Here is a 23705-nt window from a genome sequence, read left to right as displayed (position 1 = left end):
CACTTTTAAAATAAAGTGTTCTTTAAACAAACACTTCTTTTGAAAATACATTTTAACCACATTTTACACTTTTGTGGCTGTTTCATTTTATTCAAAGTCTTTAGTTACAGTGAAATGTGTCCATCTGTTTTCAAGAAAATATTTTCTTGGTCTTTGTAAAGAACATCTTCAGTTCCCCAAGACCACAATGTTGGTTTCTTGTATCTTCATATTAACGCTTTCACATTTTTTTATTTCCTTTGGTTCTTAATTTTTAACTTAATTTAAATGTAAGTAAGTTGCTTTTGTAAAAAAAAAAAATATAATACAAGAGAATACATACAGATATCCCCACTTTGCAAAAGTTCTCTTGATGCCACTTCTTTTTTATGAAAAGTGAAAGTGAAAATCGCTCAGTCGTGTCCGACTCTTCGGGACCTCATGGAATTCTCAGTCCATGGAATTCTCCAGGCTAGAATACTGGAGTGAGTAGCCTTTCCCTTCTCCAGTGGATCTTCCCAACCCAGGGATCGAACCCAGGTATCCCACATTGCAGCCAGATTCTTTACCAGCTGAGCCACAAAGTCCTACATTAATATCCATTTCTGAAATCCCAGGCTGTTTCAGCTTATGAAATGTTTCATAGGTAGGCTTTGCTTGAATAATGGAGGAAATCTGAGAATGGCTTTTAAAATAATTTGCTGAATTAATCACGTCATCCAGCCCTTCCTTCCAAACTTCCAACCAGTATATCCAGCTGCATCTGCATCATCTCCCCAAGGACGTCTGATGAGTGTCCCCAAATGAACGAGTTTTCATCTAGGCTCCTGGTCAAAACACCTGGGTCTGCCAGAAGACCCCCCCCCACCTCTGGAATTAGATGACAATAAAATTCCTTGGATCAGTTTCCCAGTTTTGCTGCATGTTAAAATTGTCTTGGGACCATGAGAAATCCCACATCACAGCATGTGGCAGACACCCTGAGGTGACCCCCTAGGCAGTCATGACCTCCTCCTGATTGGAGGGGAAAATGTGAGTTGCATCCAACCAAGGAAATGGCAAGGTAATGGATGTCATCTCCTTGATTACATTATTTTATAAATACATACATACCGCATATATTACATATGACACATTATTTTCTATACATACATATACTATCAAATATTTATATGTTTATACATATCACCTACATGTACACATATACATGTGTACATGTGCAGACTCTCGCTTTGTCTCCCATGTTCTTAAGGAAGGAAAGCTGCATGCTGTGAACTGTGGCTGGAGGCTGGAGGTCTGGGGCCCCTGACTCTCATCTGCTGGGCAGGGACTGTGAGGGATAGGTGGCTGCTTCAGGGGGTTTGGAAGAGCTGAGGACTTGGAGGCTGGGAACATTCTGTGACCTACAGGGACACCTCCCCTAAGCCTGGGACACTAATGAAGAGCAACGACCCTCAGGGTGAGTTTTCACTTGTCTGCTGAGCCCAGTGAGACATCAACTCCCCAGCATTAGTCTGTCCTCTCTACACACCTTTATCTTTTCCTCCTTGTCAGCCACCCAGAGCAGATGACTAAATTTGACTCAAGTCTCTGACACAGAGAAGAAACTCAGAACACAAAACTCAATCATCTGGGGAATGATTCTCCCATCCCTTTCTCAATGCCCATGGTTGTCAGGCTTCAACTCCACCTTGGACATCTTTATGGCAGAGTCTGTGCCCCCAACCCCTTACCTGACCCCAGCTGCCCTTTCCAGCAGATGAACGGTTCTGAAGCCTGGGGGGCTATGCCCCCACAGCAAGGAGACCAAGTGCGGGCATCTGAACCCTGGCCTGTTGGAACTTCCTCTAGAGCGCCCAGGCCCCTTCTGCCATCCGATGCTGGGGCTCACAACGGAGGGGTCCACCCTCAACCACGAGTTCTCATGGACTCCAGCATTCAAGGTGACAGCCTTGGCTCCTGGACCCTGGGTCTGAGTGGGGATGACTACCTACCTGGCTCCCTGGCTGTGTGTGGTGTCACATAGGGGAGAGCAAAGGCACTTAGACACCCAGTGAGGGCAGCCCAACCCCCCATTTTCCCAATCCCCTTCCCCTCCCTGCAACTCTAGATCAGAATAGAGGATTAGGGGACTATCGTCTCTCTTCCTGTGAATCTGGTCATTGGTTTTTCATTGATCCATTTACACATCTGTTGAACAGGCACCAACAACCCCTGACCCGTGCTGAGCACTCACCCCCGCAGAATGCCCAATTATTAGAAGAGGGGCCAGAACAAAGGGTCAGCATGGTGCCAGGACAACAGGAACAAGGCTCTGCAGCAGCTTCACACACTGGGGGCTGGCACGGCTTCTGGAGCAGTTCCCAAGCTGGGAGGGATGTCAACTCATTCTCAGCATCATGGAGACATGGGCTCAGGATTCCCAACATCCACGAACCCTTCAGAATGCTCGAGAGAGTCCACTGGAGGAATGATCTAGAATTTAGGACACCCTGGGGAGCCTCGAACCCATGGATTCTCCTCTCAGGTCTCTTCAGAAACCAGAGGCAGTGGCTGAGGGTGAAGACAATTATGAACACAAGAGAGACAGAAGGAAATGATCCCACACTACAGAAAGACTACAACTCATTTCCACAAGATGTCAGCAAAGACACTGATGTTTACAGGAATAAGTTTAAAACTTCAAAACTGGATGTCCATTTTGGAATGATGTGAGGAGTGATAATTGGGAAACAAGATGAGTGTCCATTGGTAGGAATGGTTGTGATACTGCCACACCACAGAACATGAACAGCCACAGACAACAAGCTTCAAAGAAGATATACTGTGAAGTGATCAGCATCTGTTCAGTGAAAAGAAAAGATCAGGTTGTAAGTTATGTACATAGTATTGCTTTGATTTTTTTAAAAGAAAAAATCTGTGGCCACCTGTGCAAGTGTCAGATATGATGTGTGCAAGTGGATTCTTCCTATCTGCACATGTAAGTGTCACAAGTCTGGGAGACACTGTTCCATGTACACACATGTTCAGTTAAGTCACTCAGTTGTGTCCAACTCTTTGTGACCCCATGGACTGCAGCATGCCAGGCCTGTCCATCACCAACTTCTGGAGTTTACCCAAACTCATGTCCATTGAGTCGGTGATGCCATCCAACCATCTCATCCTCTGTCGCCCCCTTCTCCCCCTGCCTTCAGTCTTTCTCAGCATCAGGGTCTTTTCAAACGAGTCAGTTCTTCCCATCAGGAAGCCAAAGTATTGGAGTTCAGCTTCAGCATCAGTCCTTCCAATGAATATTCAGGACTGATTTCCTTTAGGATGGACTGGCTGGATCTCCTTGCAGTCCAAGGGACTCTCAAGAGTTTTCTCCAACACCACAGTTCAAAAGCATCAATTCTTCGGCACTCAGCTTTCTTTATAGTCCAACTCTCGCACCCATACATGACTGCTTGAAAAACCATAGCTTTGACTAGACAAAGTAATGTCTCTGCTTTTTAATATGCTGTCTAGGTTGGTCATAATTTTTCTTCCAAGGAGTAAGCATCTTTTAATTTCATGGCTGCAGTCACCATCTGCAGTGATTTTGGAGCCCAGAAAAATAAAATCTCTCACTGTTTCCACTGTTTCCCCATCTATTTGCCATGAAGTTCTGGGACCAGATTCCATGATCTTAGCTTTCTGAATGTTGAGCTTTAAGCCAACTTTTTCACTCTCCTCTTTCACTTTCATCAAGAGGCTCTTTAGTTCTTCCTTTTCTGCCGTAAGGGTGGTGTCATCTGCATATCTGACGTTACTGATATTTCTCCCAGCAATCTTGATTCCAGCTTGTGTTTCTTCCAGCCCAGCGTTTCTCATGATGTATTCTGCATATAAGTTAAATAAGCAGGGTGACAATATACAGCCTTGATGTACTCCTTTTCCTATTTGGAACCAGTCTCTTCTTCCATGTCCAGTTCTAACCTGTTGCTTCCAGATCTGCATACAAATTTCTCAAGAGGCAGATCAGATGGTCTGGTATTCCCATGTCTTTCAGAATTTTCCACAATTTATTGTGGTCCACACAGTCAAAGGCTTTGGCATAGTCAATAAAGCAGAAGTAGATGTTTTTCTGGAACTCTCTTGCTTTTTCTATGATCCAGCAGATGTTGGAAATTTGATCTCTGGCTCCTCTGCCTTTTCTAGATGCAGCTTGAACATCTGGAAGTTCACAGTTTATGTACTATTGAAGCCTGGCTTAGAGAATTTTGAGCATTACTTTACTAGTAATGTGAGATGAGTGCAATTGTGTGGTAGTTTGAGCATTCTTTGGCATTGCCTTTCTTTGGGATTGGAATGAAAACTGACCTTTTCCAGTCTTGTGGCCACTGCTGCGTTTTCCAAATTTGCTGGCATATTGAGTGCAGCACTTTCACAGCATCATCTTTTAGGATTTGAAATAGCTCAACTGGAATTCCATCACCTCCACTAGCTTTGTTCGTAGTGAAGCTTCCTAAGGCCCACTTGACTTCACATTCCAGGATGTCTAGCTCTAGGTGAGTGATCATACCATCATGATTATCTGGGTCGTGAAGATATATCCATTCAAATAGGTGTATCTTTTCTTTTCTCCTTTGCCTTTCACTTCTCTTCTATTCACAGCTATTTGTAAGGCCTCCTCACACAAACATTTTGCCTTTTTGTATTTCTTTTCCTTGGGGGTGGTCTTGATCTGTGCCTCCTGTACAATGTCATGGACCTCCATCCATAGTTCTTCAGGTACTCTGTGTATCAGATCTAATCCCTTGAGCACATAAAGAATGGAAACATCAATATCAGCGTGATTACCTCTGGGTGTGGTATTGTGAGTTACTGAATTTTCTTCATTGATTTCCATATTCACCTAATTTTCTAGAATAAGTATGTGCTATGACTGCACCTCTGAAAGCCCTTGGAAGTACTTCAAGGGCGGTGGTGAGGTCTAGACCAGCCCCTTCTGGTTGAGTCCTGAGCATGGCTGTTTCCACTGCCTGCCTCCCCCAGGCACCCTCCAATGCCTGCCTGTCAGGCTGCCATGGACTGTGAACCCTCACACTTCCAGACTCCATTGAGGGACTGGCACTCAGTGAATGGACAAGACAGTAGGGTGAGCACTGTCCCCAAAGGGTCATGACAGGGCTGGGATCTCCTTCCCAGGGGCCTTCCAGTGCCAAGAGTCCTTGGAGGGATGACTCTAGAGCCTCTGGAACCATCCTTAGGTTCTTTAATGTCAACCCTTGTGTCTGAAGTTCCACAGCAGTCACAGCCACCACATCCATTCAGACTCTGTGTGGCTGTGCACACATCCATCAGCTATGCCATTGACATGGTTACCTCCAGGCATCGGAGGCTCCTGTAGTTGTGGTCACCATAAGAAGAGCCAGATTCAGGGTGAACATCCCCCCAGCGAGTGATCATCACGTCCTCCCCATGTTCCCACAAGCAGTGATCATCAGCCCAGCCCAGCCCTGGTCACGCACTGCTGGGAGGCACGTATCCCCTTGACACTGTCCTTGACACAGCTGTCTCCACTTCAGGGAGAGATTTGAAAACGAGGTGTCTTGATGTTCCCTACTCCAGAGCCCCTCAGAACCATCCAGGGAGAAACACATTCATCCTGTAAGTTTGCAGTGGCTACCAAATCATCACCACTCAGCAGCTTGAAGCCACATAATTTCTTCTCTTGAGTCTGTAGGTCTGGCATCTGCAATGGGCCCAGGGCTGGCTCATTCTGAAGGCTCCCAGGGAGAACCCCCCCCTCCCTGTTCCAGCTTCCAGAGGAGCCACATCCCTTGGCTTGCAGCCTCTTCCTCTGTCTCCAGGTCAGCAGTTTAGCATCATCTCCTGCGATCTTTTCTTCCGTCCTCACACCTTCTCTCTCTGACTCTGCCTCTGTCCCCCCCTCTTGTAAGGATGCTGGTGATGCCGTTGGTCCCAGGCTATCCCCCCACACCATCTCAAGGCTCGTAGCTTAATCAAACCTGCAAAGCCTCCACTGTGTGTAGTGACATAGTCATAGGTCCCGGCATTAGTGGACATCTTCGGGGACATTGTCCAGCCATCCACTGACCCATCCTATGCTCTCACTGATTCCTGTCCAGCTCTGAAATTCTGGAAAGATCTTATCTCTCAGGACACATGGGAAGTGCCCTGACTTTCAGGAGTTGACTTCTTCCACAGGCCCAAACTGGACACTTACATGTGTCAGAAGTGGGGGCTCAAGGCCACCCCCTGCTCCAAGTTCTGGGACAACTTGTTGCAACTGTCTTCCCAAGGGGCTGAGAAAAGCTAGGCTCTTGGAGCACACACCTCCTTTCCCTTTTGCTTTGGCCCTTCTCATGCCCCACACCTAACAGAATAATCTTGTTGTCCAGTCACTAGGTCATGTCTGACTCCCTGACACCCCATGAACTGCATCACACCAGGCTTCCCTCTCTCTCACTATCTCTTGGAGTTTGCCCGGAAGATAGAAAAATCTGAAACGATGATAAAAATCTCCCTTCAGTGTCAGATATGAAGAGGGTTCTACTGCCCAGAAGTTCCCAAAATGACATCTCTGCACAAACCATTCATGTTTCTAAAGGGCATACCGACAACCCTTGAGAAGAGAAAGAATTCATCCAATTATAGTCAGTTGGGGCTACAAGACCCAAAAGGCACATTTGCTGTGAGAAGCAGTAGTAGAAAAGAAAATGAAGAATTAAACGGATTCCCTTCCTCTGCCTGGCCAGAGACTCAAGTTGAGCCTCAAGTCTCCAACGCTCATTCCCCTCCTGCACACATCCTCTTCCTAGTTGGGATCCTGGGATCGTAACGTCAACTCCCGTGGTGGCTCCACTGTGTCTGAGGTGCCCCTTTCCTGGAAACTCTGCAGCCCAAGTTCCTGCTATAAGACATGGCCTATTAGCATCATACAAAAACATCATTTACCTCATTCTGGTAAACCCTGATGGCTCAGATGGCAAAGAATCTCCCTGCAGTGCAGGAGACTCAGGTTTGATCCCCGGGCCAGGAAGATCCCCTGGAGAAGGGAACAGCTACCCACTCCAGAATTCTTGCCTGGAAAATTTCATGGACAGAACCTGGTGGGCTACAGTCCATGGGGTCACAAAGAGTTGGACACGACTAAAAGACCAACACTTGCACTTTTTTTCAGACCCATATCTGAGTCTGGAAGGTTTGTATGGAGGGCTGGGCATGTCTCGCCACACATGAAGGTCCAGCTGCAGTGACATAGTGCGACTGTATTCTAGAGCCCACTGGGACCCCTCCGGCTGGGACTGATAGCCCACTTGCCCACCCATGGGACAGTACATGCTGAGGGCCTGTCCTGGGCTGGGGAACTCAAGGGTTAAAAAAAAGGACAGGTCATATGGGTAGTTCCACGTTTAGTTTTTAGAGGAACCGCCATACGGTTCTCCACAGTGACTTATCAGTTTACATTTCCACCAACAGTGCAAGAGTGTTCCCTTTTCTCCACACCCTCTCCAGCATTTATTATTTGTAGATTTTTTGATGATAGCCATTCTGACCAGTGTGAGGTGATACCTCATTGTAGTTTGGATTTGCTACTGATGAACTTATTTCCAAGGCAGGAAAAGAGACACACACATAGGGAGTGGACATGTGGACACAGGGAGGGGAGGGAAGGATGGGACAAACTGGGAGATTAAGGTTGACATCTACACACTACCATGTATAAAATAGACAGCTAGGGGAACCTGTTATAAAGCATAGAAGCTCAGCTCAGTGCTCTGTGATAACCTAGATAGATGGGAGGGATGGGGAGGGGGGAGGGGAGTCCAGAAGGGATGGGAAGTATGTATGCATATAACTGATTCACTCCATTGTACAGTAGAAACTAACACAACATTATAAAGGAACTATAGTCCAATTTTTAAAAAGTTTTTTAAATGAAAACAAACAAAAGGGCTATTTCTTGCTCTGCAGCCTCCATTTTAATGAGGTATGCGTGTGTGCTGTTACTTCATTCATGTCCAACTCTTTGCGACTCCATGGACTGCAGCCCTCCAAGTTTCTCTGTCCATAGGATTCTCCAGGCAAGAATACTGGAGTGGGTTGCCATTTCCTCCTCCAGGGGATCTTGCCGACCCAGGGATCGAACCCATATCTCTCATGTCCCTGCATTGGCAGGCGTGTTCTTTACCACCAGTGCCATCCGTGAAGCCCTTTAGTGGGGAGGGGCTAACAATTATCTCCTCAGCAGACAAACACCTTAATTTCAGATGGTAAAAGTCCAGGTCGATGTTAAGTGTGACCACGTATGAGGCATGTCCCAGCAGTGTGTAGCACGTGGAGAGGTGAAATGCATAAGGAGGTACAATCTGCATTATATTATCCCCCAGGAAGTCCCTGAAACTTGTGCTGCCCGGAGACTGGAAAAGGCACAAGGCCTGCTTGAGGGGAAGGTGTCCTTTGAGGTCAAACCTCTAATTGGAAGCAGCTAGAGGCAGAAAGGATGATGGGGCCATGACTGCATGTGAAACTGGCCAACAAAGACCAGTCAGGACAGAAGGGGAACAGACGCAGCTGAATTCTTTAATTACATTAACTTCTAATGGTAAGAGGGAAACGAGTGAAAATGACTCTTATGTCTAGGTGCGTACAATATGAAAATGAAAATCCGAGACTCTTGCTATTTCTTCAGATTTATCACGGCATTCAAAATTAAATGTCCCTATAGAAGCATGTGCCTCTAAGGGAAATTGGAGCATGGTGCTGGAGGCCCCCCACTAGTGTGTGACCCCCATTATACCCCAAGGGGTACAGAGACAGAAACCAGTGGCTCCGTACATTATTTTTCAGTAAGCTCATGAACCTTATTCATTTTTATGGCTGACTTGGAGTCTTACTGGCGTAAGTTGGTCAGAGAATTGTTATGTGTCCTTGTCTTTGTGGCTTCCTGTTCCTTTTAGAAATACAACTCTAATTTTATCAGTAAAATCAGTTAAAAAAAGAAAGAAAGAAAATCAACTGTCAGGCAAACTTTACAGAGCACATATATTCTCCACAGCAATGATGGTGTTTCACATCCTCTGGGCCTTGCTGGGTGCCTGCTCTCTGTGGAAGCAGAGATCTTCCTTTTCATCAATAGGCAGCATCCCCCTGAAGAGCTCTCTGTAGTGTACTCATGCAAGAAAGTATTAAACCGTTCATCCTCTTTACTGCCTGGGAGGAGGAATGAGAGGGGAAAGCCAATAAAAAGCTAGTGAAATGCTTGGGGCAAATGATCCCTGGTTGGGCATCCCTGGTGGCTCAGATGGTAAAGAATCTGCCTGCAATGCAGGAGGCCCAGGTTCCATCTCTGGGTCGGGAAGATTCCCCAGAGAAGCAAATGGCAACCCACTCCAGTATTCCTGCCTGGAGAATTCCATGGCCATAGGAATCTGACAGGCTACAGTTCATGGGGTCTCAAAGAGTCGGACACAACTGAGCAACTAACATTTGTTGCAAATATGGAGACTGGAGGTGAGGGCTGGACTCTGCTTTATAATACAAGAGCAACGTTGTAAATGTTTAAGATTCAAGTACTGGACTTCACTGGAATAAACAGTGATCCCTTCCTCACCTTGATTATTACAATACTTTTCAAGAAGGTTCTATTTGGTGAGTCATTTGATCGTCTAAACACACTTTTCTTTCTTGTCAGGGCTTGATTCCAGCTGGGTCACTTGCCCACAGATCCAAGCCCGCAGGAATTTGACAGCTTTGTGGGTTGGGTGGTTTCTCTGGGTATGACTGGCCGTCTTGAGATCAGATTCCCGGACACACTGGCAGAGGCTGTGTCTTGGAAAGGCACTGGCCCAGACTGGCTCTGAACTGGTCTGGGGAGATAGGGGCCATGCCCAGGAATACAGCGGGTCAGGAACAGTGTGACAACTGGCTATCCTGAGGATGGGGGTCACCAAGCCAGAGAAGGAGCAGGAATGTGTCCACCCCACAAACATCTCTGGAATGCTCTGAGCCTCGGGAACTGTGGAAGGCTGAATGGGTGAAACCAGTAACTTCTGCTGCAGCACAAAGGTGTGGGTGATCCGGCCGCACATGGTGGGGTTTCGGTCTTCTTCCTTCTGAGGGTCTCAGCCAGTTTTTGCACTCAGCTCCCCAGGCCATGGGGGCCTGAGCTGGACCAGGGCAGTCATCCTGGTGCCTTTCTAGCCTGTCAGCCCTGTTGACCCTCATCTTCTCTCTCGCCCTTCTCCATTATGAGAACTCCTGTGTCTGGAGTTGATGGGGGTGGTCTTTGAGCCGTGGGTAGGGTCTGGGTGCCAGGTTCTGGGCCCTGCTGGCTTCCGGACCATGACTCTGGCTGCATGAAGACCACGAGAGTCAGGAACTCAAGAGAGGTCCAATTACTCAGCTTGTGGCAGGTCACAGTGGGTTATCTGAGTCACTAGGGAGCCATTGGTCATCTATGGGCCATGGCTACTGAGGGTCCTGTGGAGATTGGCTTGGGTATCGATTGAACTCAGACCTGGTTTACTAGTAAGAGAGGAGGGATCAATATTTGGGAAAAGTTCTAACATCACCCAGTGGTCTAATGAACCAGTGCTGGTTCATTAACTGGACAGCATTTTGGAAGTAACTGCAGAGGTTGAAAAGACATCAATGCCTGTGTCCCATGTAAGAATTCTGATGTCACTGGTGAGGGGTGAATGTAAATTTTCTTTTGCTTTGTAGCAAATTACCAAACTTAGTGGTTTACCAAATAGCACACATTTATTTTCTAAGTTTCCATGGGTTAGGAATTGGGACATGCTCTGGCTGGCGCCCTGCTCAAAGTCTCAACCAAGGTGTTGGCCATGCTGTGTTCTCTGCTGGCAGAATTCACTTCCTTGTGGTTTTAGGGCTGATGGCTTCGGCTTTCCTGGCTGTCAGCTGGTCCCAGAGGCAACCCACAGTTCACAGATAGCACAGCTCTTCTCCCTCTACAAGGCCTCCAGGAGAGAGCAAGAGCTGGGTAAGAGTCTGACTTAATCTTAGAGTAATATCATTGCAGGAGGGATACTTTGTCCCATAATATAACCTCATCATGGCAGGAGGGACATTTTGCCACATAATGTAACCTCATCAAGGCAGAGACACCCACCACCTTTACCACTGCTTTCGGTTGGAAGCAAATTACAAGCTCCACCACCAATCACAGGGAGGGTGTAACTGACTGTAACTGAAGGTGTAACACACCTCAGGTGTGTCTGCCGCATGCTATGATGTGGCCATTGGGACTCAACAAAGCTCCCAAGAAAATTTTAACCTGGAGCAAAATCCGGGAGCCGCTGGGAGTTGAAGAACCTCTAAGTTGCCTTATTCTAGAGGTGGTTTTTTCTCCTTTCTGTAGGCACTGCCCAATCCAGGCCCAGCTGCCGACTACAGATTCCTTTATCCTGGGATGCTCCACAAACATCTCGGGGGAGACATTGCTGGTGTGCTTGAATATATCTGTTGAAGTTTGGAAAGAAGGATTGATTTACATAATTAAATTGTAAAAGCTGTCTATCTACATTCTTAACATTGTTAATAAAAGCAACTTCCATTTAAATTGCATTTTGTATACAAACGAGAGAGAAGTACTGTAGACTGAATTGGTCCCTCCAAAATTCATATGTTGAAGCCCTAATCCTCACTGTGACTACATTTGGAATAAGATCTTTAGCAGATAATTGGTAGTAGTGGTTCAATCGCAAAATCGTGTCTAACTCTTTGCAACCCCATGGACTGTAGCTCGCCAGGCTCCTCCATCCATGGGATTTTCCAGGCAGGAACACCGGAGTGGGTTGTCATTTCCTTTTCCAGGGCATCTTCCTGACCCAGGGATTGATCCCAGGTCTCCTTCATTGGCAGGTGGATTCTTTACCACTAAGCCACCCGGGAAGCAGGAGAGAATTAGGGTTAAATAAAGTCATAAGAGTGGGGCCCTAATAAGATAGGATTGTGGCCTTATAAGGAGAGAGAGCTAGATCTCTCTCTCTCTATTATGTGATGACAGAGCAAGAAGGTATCAATCTGCATAGTCAGGAAGAGGGCTCTCACCAGAACCCAACCATCCTGCACCCTGATCTAGGATTTACAGTCTCCAGAACTGTGAGAAATGTTTTTGCTGTTTAAGCTACTCAGTCTGGTATTTTCTTATGGCAGCCCTAGCTGACTAATACAAGAAGCAAACTAACAAAAGTTATTTCAGAATAGGAATTAGATGCAGGAAAGTAACATCATGGCCTTGGAATTGTGGGATACACTTTAAAAGCCAAAACAATTTCAAAAGAAATGTTTAACATTTGATTATCAGACTCTAAACGAGACTCTAAACAAGAGTCTAAACAGACTCTAAACATTGTGTTTTAAAGTGTCTGTTACCTACATAAATTTAGTCCTCTGATCTTTGACAAAGAGGCAAAGGCAATACAGTAGAGAAAAGACAGTCTGTTTAACAAATGGTGCTGGAAATAGTGGACATCCACATGCAAGAATATGAATCTATGCACAGATCTTGCACAAAAAACTAACACAAAGTAGATCATAGACCTAAATATAAAGTGCAAATTGTGAAACTCCTAGTAGATAATAGGATAAAATCTAAACGACTTTGAATATGGCAATGACTTTTTAGAGGTAGCACCAAAGTCTCAATTTATCAAAGAGATAATTCATCAGCTGGATTTAACTAAAAATAAAAAGTTCTGCTCTGCAAAAGACAGTCATGAGAATGAGAAGACAAACCACAGACTGGGAAAAAATATTTGCAAAGGACGTGCATGCATGCTAAATCGCTTCAGTTGTGTCCAACTCTTTGTGACCCTATGGACTGTAGCCTGCCAGGCTCCTCTGTCCATGGGATTCTCCAGGAAAGAATACTGAAGTAGGTTGTCATGCCCTCCTCCAGGGGATTTTCCCTACCCAAGGATCGAACCCACATCTCTTACATCTACTGCATTGGCAGGCTGGTTCTTTACCATAGTGCCACATGGGAAGCCCTTGCAAAAGACACATCTGATAAAGAACTGTTATCCACAATACACCAAGAACTCTTAAAACTTACCAATAAGAAAATAAACAACCTGATTTAAAACTAGGCAAACAATCTAAACAGAAACCTCACTGAAGAAGGTATACAGATGGCAGATAGCACCTAAAAGATGCTCCACATTATATGTCATTATGGAATTGCAAATTAAAACAATATAAGATACCATTACATTCCTATCAGAATGGCCAAAATCCAGAATACAGACAACACCAAATGCTGGCCAGGAGGTAGAGCAACAGGAACTCTCAATCACTGCTGGTGGGAATGCAAAATAGTGCAGCCACTTTGGAAGACTGGGGATTTCTTACAAAAGTAAACATACCCTTATCAAGTGATCCAGAAATCCCACTCCTTGGTATTTGCCTAATGATATCAAAACTTTGTCACACGAAAACTTGCATGTGATTTTTTTTTTTTTTTTGCACATGATGTTTATAGCAGCTTCATTCATAATTGCCAAAACTTGGAAGCAGGCAAGAAGTCCTTCAGTAAGTGAACAGATAAATAAACTATGGTCCATCCAACCAATGGAATATTCAGTGCTGAAAAGAAGTAAGTCATCAAGCCATAAAAAGACATGGAGGAAACTTAACTGCATGTTACAAAGTGAAGGAAGTCAATCTGAAAAGGTTACATATTGTATGATTCCAACTATCCAGCATTCAGGAAAAGGCAAAACTATGGAGACAAAAAAATATCAGTGGTTGCCAGGGGTGGGGATAGGTAGAGTTAAATGAGGAGAACAGGGACAGTAAAACTACCACATATGTATGTCATTAAACTTTTGTCTAAATCCACAGATTGAACATCACTGAAAGTAAACCCTAATGCAAACTGTTCACACTGAGTGGTAATAGTGTATCACTATAGGTTCATTGATGGTTACAAATGTACCATGCGGTGTAGAGTTTAACAGTGAGGCTGTGCTGTGTGGGGCAGGGGTAATATAAGAATTCTCTGTAACTTCTCCTCAGTTTTGCAATGAAGACAAAACTGGTCTAAAAACAGTGCCTAATTTTTTAAATGTTCATTTAAAGAGTCTTTATTTTATTTAAAATTTGATTGAAGTATTAGTTGATTTACAATGTTGTGTTAATCTCTGCTGTACAGCAAAGTGATTCAGTTTTATAAATATATATAGATATAGATATATATAGGCTTCCCTGGTGGCTCAGATGGTAGAGTCTGCCTGCAATGCAGGATACCTCAGTTCGATTCCTGGTTCAGGAAGATCCCCTGGAGAAGGGATAGGCTACCCACTCCAGTATTCTTGGGCTTCCCTGGTGACTCAGATGGTAAAGAATTTGCTCACAATATGGGAGACCTGGATTTGATCCCCAGGTTGGAAGAGCCCCTGGAGGAGGGCATGGCAACCCATGCCAGCCAGTATTCTTGCCTAGAGAATCCCCATGGACAGAGGGGACTGATGGGCTACAGTCCATGGGGGTCATGAAGAGTCAGACACAGTTCAGTTCAGTTCAGTCGCTCAGTCGTGTCCGACTCTTTGCGACCCCATGAATCGCAGCACGCCAGGCCTCTCTGTCCATCACCAACTCCCGGAGTCTACCCAAACCCATGTCCATCGAGTCGGTGATGCCATCCAACCATCTCATCCTCTGTCGTCCCCTTCTCCTCCCGCCCCCAATCCTACCCAGCATTAGGGTCTTTTCCAATGAGTCAACCCTTCGCATGAGGTGCCCAAAGTATTGGAGTTTCAGCTTCAACATCAGAGCTTCCAATGAACACCCAGGATTGATCTCTTTTAGGATGGATTGATTGGATCTCCTTGCAGTCCAAGGGACTCTCAAGAGTCTTCTCCAACACTGAGGGACTAAGCGCACACACACACGTATTTCGTATTTTTTTCCATTATGGCTTAACACTGGATATTGAAATAGTTCTCTGTGCTGTACAGTGGGCTTCCCTGGTGGTTCAGATGGTAAAGAATCCGCCTGCAATGCAGGAGACCACTATTTGATCCCTGCATCAGGAAGATCCCCTGGAGAAGGAAATGGCAACCCACTCCAGTATTCTTGCCTGGGAAATTCCATGGACAGAAGAGCCTGGCAGGCTACAGTCCATGGGGTTGCACAGTCGTACACGACTGAGAGGCTTTCACTTTTCCTTTCTGTGCTATACAGTAGGACCTTGTTTACCCATTCTATATATAATAGTTTGCACCTGTTAATCCCAAACACCCAATCCTTCTCTCCTACACCCCCCATCCCTCTTGGCAACCACAAGTCTGTTTCCTATGTCTGTGAGAGTGTTTCTGTTTGTGTTGTATTTTAGAGTCCACATATAATATCATATGGTATTTGTCTTTCTCTTTCTAACTTCCCTTAGTATGATAACCTTTAGGTCCATCTATGTTGCTGTAAATGGCAACGTCTCATTCTTTTTTTTATGACCAAATAATAATCCATCGCATATATATATATGGATTATTATATAGATATGCTAAGTTGCTTCAGTCGTGTCTGACTCTTTGAGACCCCATGGACTGTAGCCCGCAAGGCTCATCCGTCCATAGGATTCTCCAGGCAAAGATCCTGGAGAGGGTTGCCATTTCCTACTCCAGAGGATCTTCCCTACCCAGGGATTGAAACTGTATCTCTTGTACCTCCTGCATTGGCAGGCGGATTCTTTACCGCCTGGGATACATCTTCTTTATCCATTTGCCTGTCAATGGACATTTAGGTTGTTTCCATGTCTTAGCTATTGTGAATAGTGCTGCTATGAACATTGGGGTGCATGTTTCTTTTCAAATTACAGTCTTCTCTGGATACATGTCCAGGAGTGGGGTTGCTGGATCATATGACAACTCTATTTTTAGTTTTTTTGAGAAAACTTCATACTGTTCTCCATACTTGCAGTACCAATTTACATTCCCACCAACAACGTAGGATGTCTTCCTTTTCTCCACACCCTCTCCAGCAATTATTTATTATTTATAGGTAAAGAGCCTTTATTTTAAAAGTGAAAAGTCAGAGGGACAGAAATATGCCTAAATTGTAAATAACTGGCAATTGATCAGTTTCTGGAATTCATAAAGAAACTTTCATCAAGAGATACAAGAAAGAATCCATTTTAACCACAGAAAGACAGGCTCTGTGATCAGGCAGGTCACCCAAGGGACCCACAAAGGGACAATAACCATAAGAGAGAGGATCACCCACACAATTTCAGAAACCTGCAGAATGAAAAGAACAATGGGAACAGTCTTCTCAGCCCTCAGAGGAGCAAATATCACAGGAACAATCACCCTGGCGACAGGGTTAGAGGAACAAGACTGCCCTCTCTGGGGGCTGCACAGGCTCTCCTGGGATGGAAGGAAGTGAGGATGACTCAGCAGTTTCATTTCCTGGTGGGCTGAGGCTCATGGGAAATATGGAGCCCAGAGCACCATGGGAAATGACTCTTTATATACTCAGGCAGGATCCCTTCCTTCCTTTCCCCACAGGAGGGCGGTACCAAGCTGGGTGAGAACCCCTTGAAGTGAAAGAGTGAAGCCTACAGACTAACAGTGTGGGGCTTGGAGCCTGCAGTGCCACTGTGGTCCAGTGTGGCCTCAGGCCAGACAGGCTAGCTCAGGTGAGGGTGGTTCAGTCAGGCCCCCACAGGTTTTATAAGGTTCAGCTTCTGATATATCTCAGGTTCTGTCAGTTTCCATCAGGTTCTGACACATTCTGTCAGGTTCCCTCAGGTTCTGACAGCTCTATCAGATCCCAAGAGGTTCTAACAAGTTCTGTCAGGTTCTGTCAGATTTGGTCAGGTTCTGACCAGCTCGCTCGGGTTCTGATATTCTCTCAGGTTCCAATAGGTCCCTTCAGGTTTTTTCAGGCTCTATCAGGTTCTGTTAGCTTCCCTCAGGTTTTCTCATTCTCTGGCAGGTTCTATTGGATTTGGTGAGATCTGACAGGACCCTCATGTTCTGACCGATTCTCTGGTTCTGTCAGGTTCTGACAGGTACCATCAGGTTCTGTCAGATTTAGTCAGGTTCTGTCAGATTGGACAGATATGGTCAGATCTGACAGGATCCCTCAGGTTCTGACTGATTCTGTCAGGTTCAGTCAGGTTTTGTCAGATTTGTTCAGATTCTGACAGATTCCCTCAGGTTCTCACAGATTCTCACAGGTTCTAACAGGTTTTATCAGATCGGGGCAGGTTCTGACCAGCTCCCTCACGTTCTGACATTCTCTCAGGTTCCAACACTTTCCTTCAGGTTTTGTCAGTCTCTGGTAGATTCTATCAGATTTGGTAAGATCTGACAGGACCCTCAGGTTCTGACTGATTCTCTGGTTCTGTCAGGTTCCCTCAGGTTCGGTCAGATGTGGTCAGGTCTGACAGGATCCCTCAGGTTTGGACCGATTCTCTCTGTCAAGTTCTGACAGATTTCCTTAGGTTCTGATAGATTCCCTCATGTTCTGACCAATTCTCTCAGATTCTGTCAGGTTCAGTCAGGTGTTGTCAGATTTGGTCAGGATCTGACAGGTTCCCTCAGGTTTTCACAGATTCTCACAGGTTCCAACAGGTTTTGTCAGACTTGGTCAGGTTCTGTCACATTCAGTCAGACTTGTTCAGGTGCTGACAGTTTCCCTCAGTTTCTGACAGATTTGGACAGATTCTCTCAGGTTCTGACCAATTCTATTTCTGTCAGGTCCTGACAGGTTTCCTTTGGTTCTGACAGATTATCTGAGGTTCTGACATGTTCTCTCAGGTTTTGTCAGATTTGGTGAGAGTCTGACAGGACCCTAAGGTTTTGGTAGATTTTCTCTGATCCTATCAGGTTCTGATAGGTTTCCTTAGGGTATAATAGACTTTCTCAGGTCCTGAAAGTTTCCCTCAGGTTTTGTCAGATTCAGTCAGATTTGGTCAGGTTCTGACGGATTCCTTCAGGTTCTGGCCAATTTTCTCGGGTTCTGTCAGATTTGGTCAGATTCCGACAGGACCCTCAGATTCTGAGTGATTCTTTCTGGTTCTGTCAGGTCCTGAGAGGTTCCCTCAGGTTTTGTCAAATGTGGTCAGGTTCTCCTCCCTGTGTGACTTGCTCCCACCTGCCTGCTGGGGGCGCCCTAACCTCACTGCTTTTCTTTGCAGCTCCCAGAGGACCAAGCCCTGGCATCAGCAGAAGTTAATTCCAGAGTTTCTTCCCTCCCAACTGCTACAGGTCCCTGTTGGATTGGAACCCAGTTCATCCACCCCCACCCCAAATTCTTCTCCTGGTGATTCTCATCTTTCTCCTCTCTGTTCTCTTGCCCCTCCTCCCTGACCCTTGCTCTTCACTGCGCCCCCTTCTGTGAACCAGACAGTCTAAGATCACAGCTAGTCCTGCTTCTGCTGCCTATCTCTCAGGAGGCAGGCAGCTTGGCCATGTGCCCTCCAGTCAGCAAGCGGTATGGGGCAGAGGGCATGTCCTATCTCCATGCATCCTGGATGTATCAGCTTCAACATAGCAGCCAGCTAAGGATCTGCTTTGCTTGTTACAAGGCTGCCTTTCTGGACTTTAAGCAGCAGCTAGAGTCAGAAGACTGGGAAGATGGAGATTGGGACCCTGAGCTTATGGATAACTCAGAGACAGGGTCTGAGCAAGGGTCATCCCCAGCAATGGGGCCAAACTGGGCACAGGGCCTATGGCAGCCTGCACAGGGCGAGTCTGTGGGCTGGGGGTTAGACACCCTGGCGTCAGGCCCGGTGGAGTCAGAGGACATGGACCTAGATGATCACTTTGTGCCCACTGAGCTGCAGCCTGAGGATGCGGCACCCCTGGGCCTGGATGCTGAAGATGCTGACTGGACCCAGGGCCTTCCCTGGAGATTTGGGGGAATCCCTACCTGTTCGCACTGGCCAAGCCCCTCTGTTCCATGGGAGGGGTTTTTCAAAGTGGACCTGCCTCCAGGAGAGCCCATGGTATTGGAGCTGGGCACCACGCAGGACATGGACCCTGTTGAGGCTGAAGCCTATTTACTGGACCTGCAGATCCTCTCCTTAGTGGGCTGCTATGATGCTGTCTACCTCCAGAAGATGAAGCCAAGAAGGGTCCGTATGACCCCAGGCCAGTGTTGGAAACTGCTGCTGGAGCCTGATGAGATGTGGGTGGTGAGACTCCAAGATGCACCCCAGAAGCAGGAACTGCACCAATGGAAGCTAAGCATTCTGGAACCCTCCCCTCCAGGGCAAACTGAAGAGCTGGTCCCTGCGGATTCAGCCCTGCTTAAGAGGGGATTCACCATCCTTTCTTATTCACCCTGGGCCAAGAGGAAGTCTGAGGAGGGGGACCCAGCCTCTAGGCCACAGTCCTACACCCAAGGAGAGGATGCTGGCACCAGTGGGCCCAGAGAGCCTGAGGAGAACCTCGCTGCTGTGGGAGCCTCGGCCCTGGGAGAGCTGCCACGTTTCTAGCCGCTCAACCCAGGGTCCCAGAACTGAGGGACTGAGGCCCATGAGATCACCATTGTCCTGGCTTCCCCAGAACAGAGGATAGAAGGAGTGACCACTCCACAGCAGCCAGGGTAGCCATTAGCAATGGATGGGGACTTGGGCCTGAGGAGGAAGAATGGTGAGTGGCCAGAGGTTAAGAAATGGGACCTACCACAACATAACAAGGAAGCAACACAAATATCAGTATTGAGGAGAGAAGCCAGCTATCATGGAGTTAGGAGCATGAAGCCGACAGGGATGTGCTGGTGTGAACAACTGCTGTAGAATGTGGCTTGAAGAGCAGGGTGCAGAGCCGTGCCCTCGACTTGTAAAGAAATGTCATGGGTGGGATACATACTCTCAGGCTTGGGTGACAGGGTCACCAGATGGTCTCTGGGGCTCCACAGGACCCTGTCAACATCACTGGACATTCCGGTCTGTAGTGAGAGAAGGCCCAGTTTTAAATGGTGGCCTTTTAATGCAGTTTGACAGTTTAGTTCTTGTTTTTTTAAATTTAATAAAGTATTAAGAGTTGTACATCAAAGCCCTGTCTTGACTCATCCTCAGCTAGTCCTTATTGTCTAAGTGTCCCGGTCAAGTCACCTTTACAGATTTAAGTCCCCTGGGAGCAGGGGACAGAGGGGAGCAGCACAGGCCAAATGAGGATTCTGGTCAGTTTTTTGGCTCATAGTGCTTACAGGTGTTTATCACATTATTTATAAACAACAAATACATACACACATGGTTAAAATAACAAAGGGCCATACTTTGAACAATGAGACTGTGTTATCAAATGCAGATTTTAGTCAATCTAAATTTGTGCCCCTGATATTTAAAAAAAAAACTAGAGGTAGAACCATGTACAAAAATTGCTAATAATGTTCATGACATGGGGGAGGGAAATGGGGGACCATGTGCATCAGCCTCTCCATGCTTTGCACAGACTTACAGGAGAAGGAAGCTTTGGAGGTCTTTTCACCAGAGTGCTATGGGCCAGGAAGAAGCTCTTAATTGGCAACTTCTCTTCCTTATAAACAACCAATCTAGAGGGTTCCACAGTCCTCCGCTGGGAGTCTCTGGTTGACAGAGCCTCCAGTGATTCAAAGATGAGCTGTGTCCCTTTCAGCGAAAGATGCCAGTCTAAGGGTCCACTCTAGGGGTGGGAGTTTGGGAGTTGCTGCTATGTTAGTTATTAACATAGCAGTAACGTCCTTTCATTGACATTTGGGAACAGTCTTTTTCTCTTATATCTTTCAGATGTGAATCTCCAGGCAGGTCTTAAAGACATCTGATGCTAATTAGATGGAGGGAAGGCATTGATACAGCAGCCACTCAAAACACTTCATTTCAACACGATCTCATAACTCTGTAGGCATTTATCAACTTGGAGTCTGTATTTGAACATACATCTGGCTCTTCTTCCAAATAAAGAGCATGGTCTTCCCTTCATCCCCTCCTTTCTCTGTCCCTCCAGGTTAAACAGTCCATTTATTCATGGCTCCAGCGAACCCTTGTTTGAGGCAGGCTATTTTTTTTTTTTAATGACCCAGCTGCTTTGCAGTACTGCGGTGATGCTGAGGTCAGGAGGAAGCAGCCCTGAAATAGCACCCAAGCAAGAGTCCCAGCTCTTTGCCAAGAGGCTACAGCTAGCTCCTCAGCTCTTCTAATCTGAAAATGGGAAAAACATCAATTCACAAGGTAATAGTGAAGATGAAATAAGATCAGGTGTATCCTAAAAAAAAATTAAACATATAATTTCCATATGACCCAGCAATTCTACTCCTAGGTATATACCCAAATAATTTAAAAACATATACCTTCATGCTTACAGCAGCATTATTCACAATAGCCAAAGATGGAAACAATCCAAAAGTTCATAACTGACAAATGGATAAACAAACTGTGATCTAGCCATACAATGCAGTATTATTATTCAGCCATAAAAAGAATGAGGCTTCCCTGTTGGCTCAGTGGTAAAGAATTCACCTGCCAATGCAGGAGACACAGATTCGATCCCTGGGTTGGGAAGATCCCCTAGAGAAGGAAATGGCTACCCACTCCAGTATTCTTGCCTGGGAAATCCATGGACAGAAGAACCTGGCGGGCTACAGTCCATGGGGTTGCAAAAGAGTAGGGTAGGACTGAAGTGACTAAACCAAAAACAAAAAGGAGTGAAGTTCTGATGCCGCAACATGGATAAATCTTGAAAACTGTGATAAGTGAATGGAGTTATCACAAAAGAGTTTGCATGGTACAATTTCGTTTATGTGAAATATTCGGAATAGGCAAATCCATGGAAACAATAGCAGACTAATGGTTGCCAGAGACTGAGGGAAAGGGGGAGGAGGAAATAATTGCTTAGTGGGTATAGGGTCTCCTTCTGAGATGATGAAAATATTCTGGAACTAGATGGAGGTGATAGTTGCACAATATTGTGAATGTACTACAAGCCACTGAATAGTTAACTACATTATGTGAATTTCACTGGAATTAAAAAAAATGAAAGGTAAAATGTGTAGAACATTGGCCCAGAGTAAGGATAATTGTCTGTTCTCTTTTTGGAAGACCTGTGAAGAACAGTGCCAACAATCCCCCCAAGCCCCGCCATGCTGCTCCAACGTGTATTAATCCACTCTTTCCATTAAACAGCTACAGCCAGCTCTGGCCTTTAGTGGAAACTCTGGCCTTCCCACTGCATACAATTAAATGGTGATTTTCTCCCAAATCCAGAGCAGCAGCACAAATAATTATGCTTACTGCATTCACAGCCCGGGCACCTGTGGAGGGATATTCCTGTCAGGTGTCCCAAATAGCATTAAAAGTAATTTGTCATTGATCAGCAATTCCAGTTTAACTGGATTCTGTATTTTATCAGTCGATGGTGCGCTGGCCCCAGAAGGGCAGACCTGGTGTGCTTCTCTGTGAGGAACTAGGCTGAGAGCACTGGAAAGAGCACAGGGCAGAGAGGCTGGGGTCCAAACAGAGGGGAGATGGCACAGGGCATGTGGCATCCCACCGTCTGTAGTGCAGACCCCTTCCAGAAACATCTACTGCAGTGCTGGCAGCATTCCCAGCCCTCGGAAGGGCTGCAGAGAGGACTGTACAATGTATGCCATGGTTTTTCCAAACCACCCTGAGAGCAGCTGCCCATCACGTGAGGTGGGGCTGGGGACCTATGACCCCCAGAGCTTCTGGTATTTCTGAGGGAAGCAGGAGGACAGGACTGGCCAGGTCTCCTGCTATTCTGTCCAGGGTAGGAGCTTGATGGACACGATCAAGATGTGTGTCCATGTTGCTGACCACAACCAGGCCTGGGGCTCCTCCCGCCTCTGAGGGACCTGCTCCAGTCCAAGCCAACCCCTGCCCCTGGGGTCTGGGGGCATCTTTGTGTTGCAGGAGTCTCTGTTTCTGGGGTGGTCTGTGGTCTCCAGTGCCCAGACCCTGGGCCCTTGGTGGAAACTCTGCAGGAAGGACAAAGTGTTTCCACAAACTGTCCTGCCACAGCAATGATTTCTGCATTGGGGGCAACATGTGTGAAGTGCACCCTTTCAGAAAAGGGGTCCCTACCCCAACCCACATACAGAAATCTGCTAATGTTTCTGGGACTTCTTTAGAAGTTTCTGTGTTAGGCAGGGAAGACAACTAGGGACTGAGACTTCCCTACCCCAACCTCAGGCACCCCCACACCAGCTGAGGGCTGGACTACAGTCACTGCTAGCACCTGAGGAGGTGACGCAGGGTCCAGATGTTCCTGTGGGAGCCCTAGCATGGTGTGAAGGAGGCATAGACCCCTTCCCCTGCGATCTGACCCTCTGAAGACCCAGGCCTCGGGGCCTCTGGACCTTGTGCTGTGGCTGCTGATGGGCCACACCCTGACCTCCACAGGCCACAGTAGCACAGGGCGGATGTCTAGGCACCCAGGACCTCACTGCACCAGGAGACGGTTGACTACTCCTTGACTTGAGCTGAGACGGTGGCCTGTTCCAGCTTTAATCTGTCTTCTGGGGGCTTCAGCTTTGTGCCTGGCATGTCATACCACACGGACCCCTAAGATTTAGGAGAATCACTTCCTCCTGCCACGTCCTAGCAGTCCCACAGCACAGAGAGCCCCCTCCTCCAGGACCTCCTCCTGGACCAGCCCCTCTCTGTGGTTAGAGGAGATGTCTGTCTCTTCCCCTCACTCAGCCAGGAGCCAAAGACAGCCCAGATGCAGCTGTCCTTCTGACTTGGGCAGCCACATGAAAGGAGA

The 23705-nt window shown here is 46.6% G+C and overlaps 1 protein-coding gene across 2 annotated transcripts; it reads left to right on the top strand.

Annotated features, from left to right (window-relative positions):
* The first annotated feature begins 16435 nt into the window (after positions 1 to 16435).
* LOC145541533 (testis-expressed protein 19.2-like) lies at positions 16436 to 22106 on the top strand. 2 transcript variants are annotated; one of them, XM_081578196.1, is made up of 2 exons: positions 16436 to 16630; positions 18137 to 22106. In XM_081578196.1, exon 2 carries the CDS (start codon positions 18410 to 18412, stop codon positions 19436 to 19438), a length of 1029 nt encoding a protein of 342 aa, XP_081434322.1. In that variant the 5' UTR covers positions 16436 to 16630; positions 18137 to 18409; the 3' UTR covers positions 19439 to 22106. The 2 variants fall into 2 exon arrangements, with proteins under 2 accessions (XP_081434322.1, XP_081434323.1); XM_081578197.1 differs by having other exon boundaries at positions 16444 to 16518.
* The last annotated feature ends 1599 nt before the right edge of the window (positions 22107 to 23705 follow it).

The sequence above is a fragment of the Giraffa tippelskirchi genome, chromosome 3, assembly GCF_054371585.1.
Source record: "Giraffa tippelskirchi isolate mGirTip1 chromosome 3, T2T-mGirTip1v1.2.pri, whole genome shotgun sequence".
Classification (NCBI taxonomy): Eukaryota; Metazoa; Chordata; class Mammalia; order Artiodactyla; family Giraffidae; genus Giraffa; species Giraffa tippelskirchi.
This window is presented reverse-complemented; position numbering and strand designations above follow the sequence as displayed.

What these genes read in the sequence shown, in the direction of transcription:
- LOC145541533 (XM_081578196.1), top strand. Translation starts at nt 18,410, where the DNA reads ATGTGCCCTCCAGTCAGCAAGCGGTATGGGGCAGAGGGCATGTCCTAT.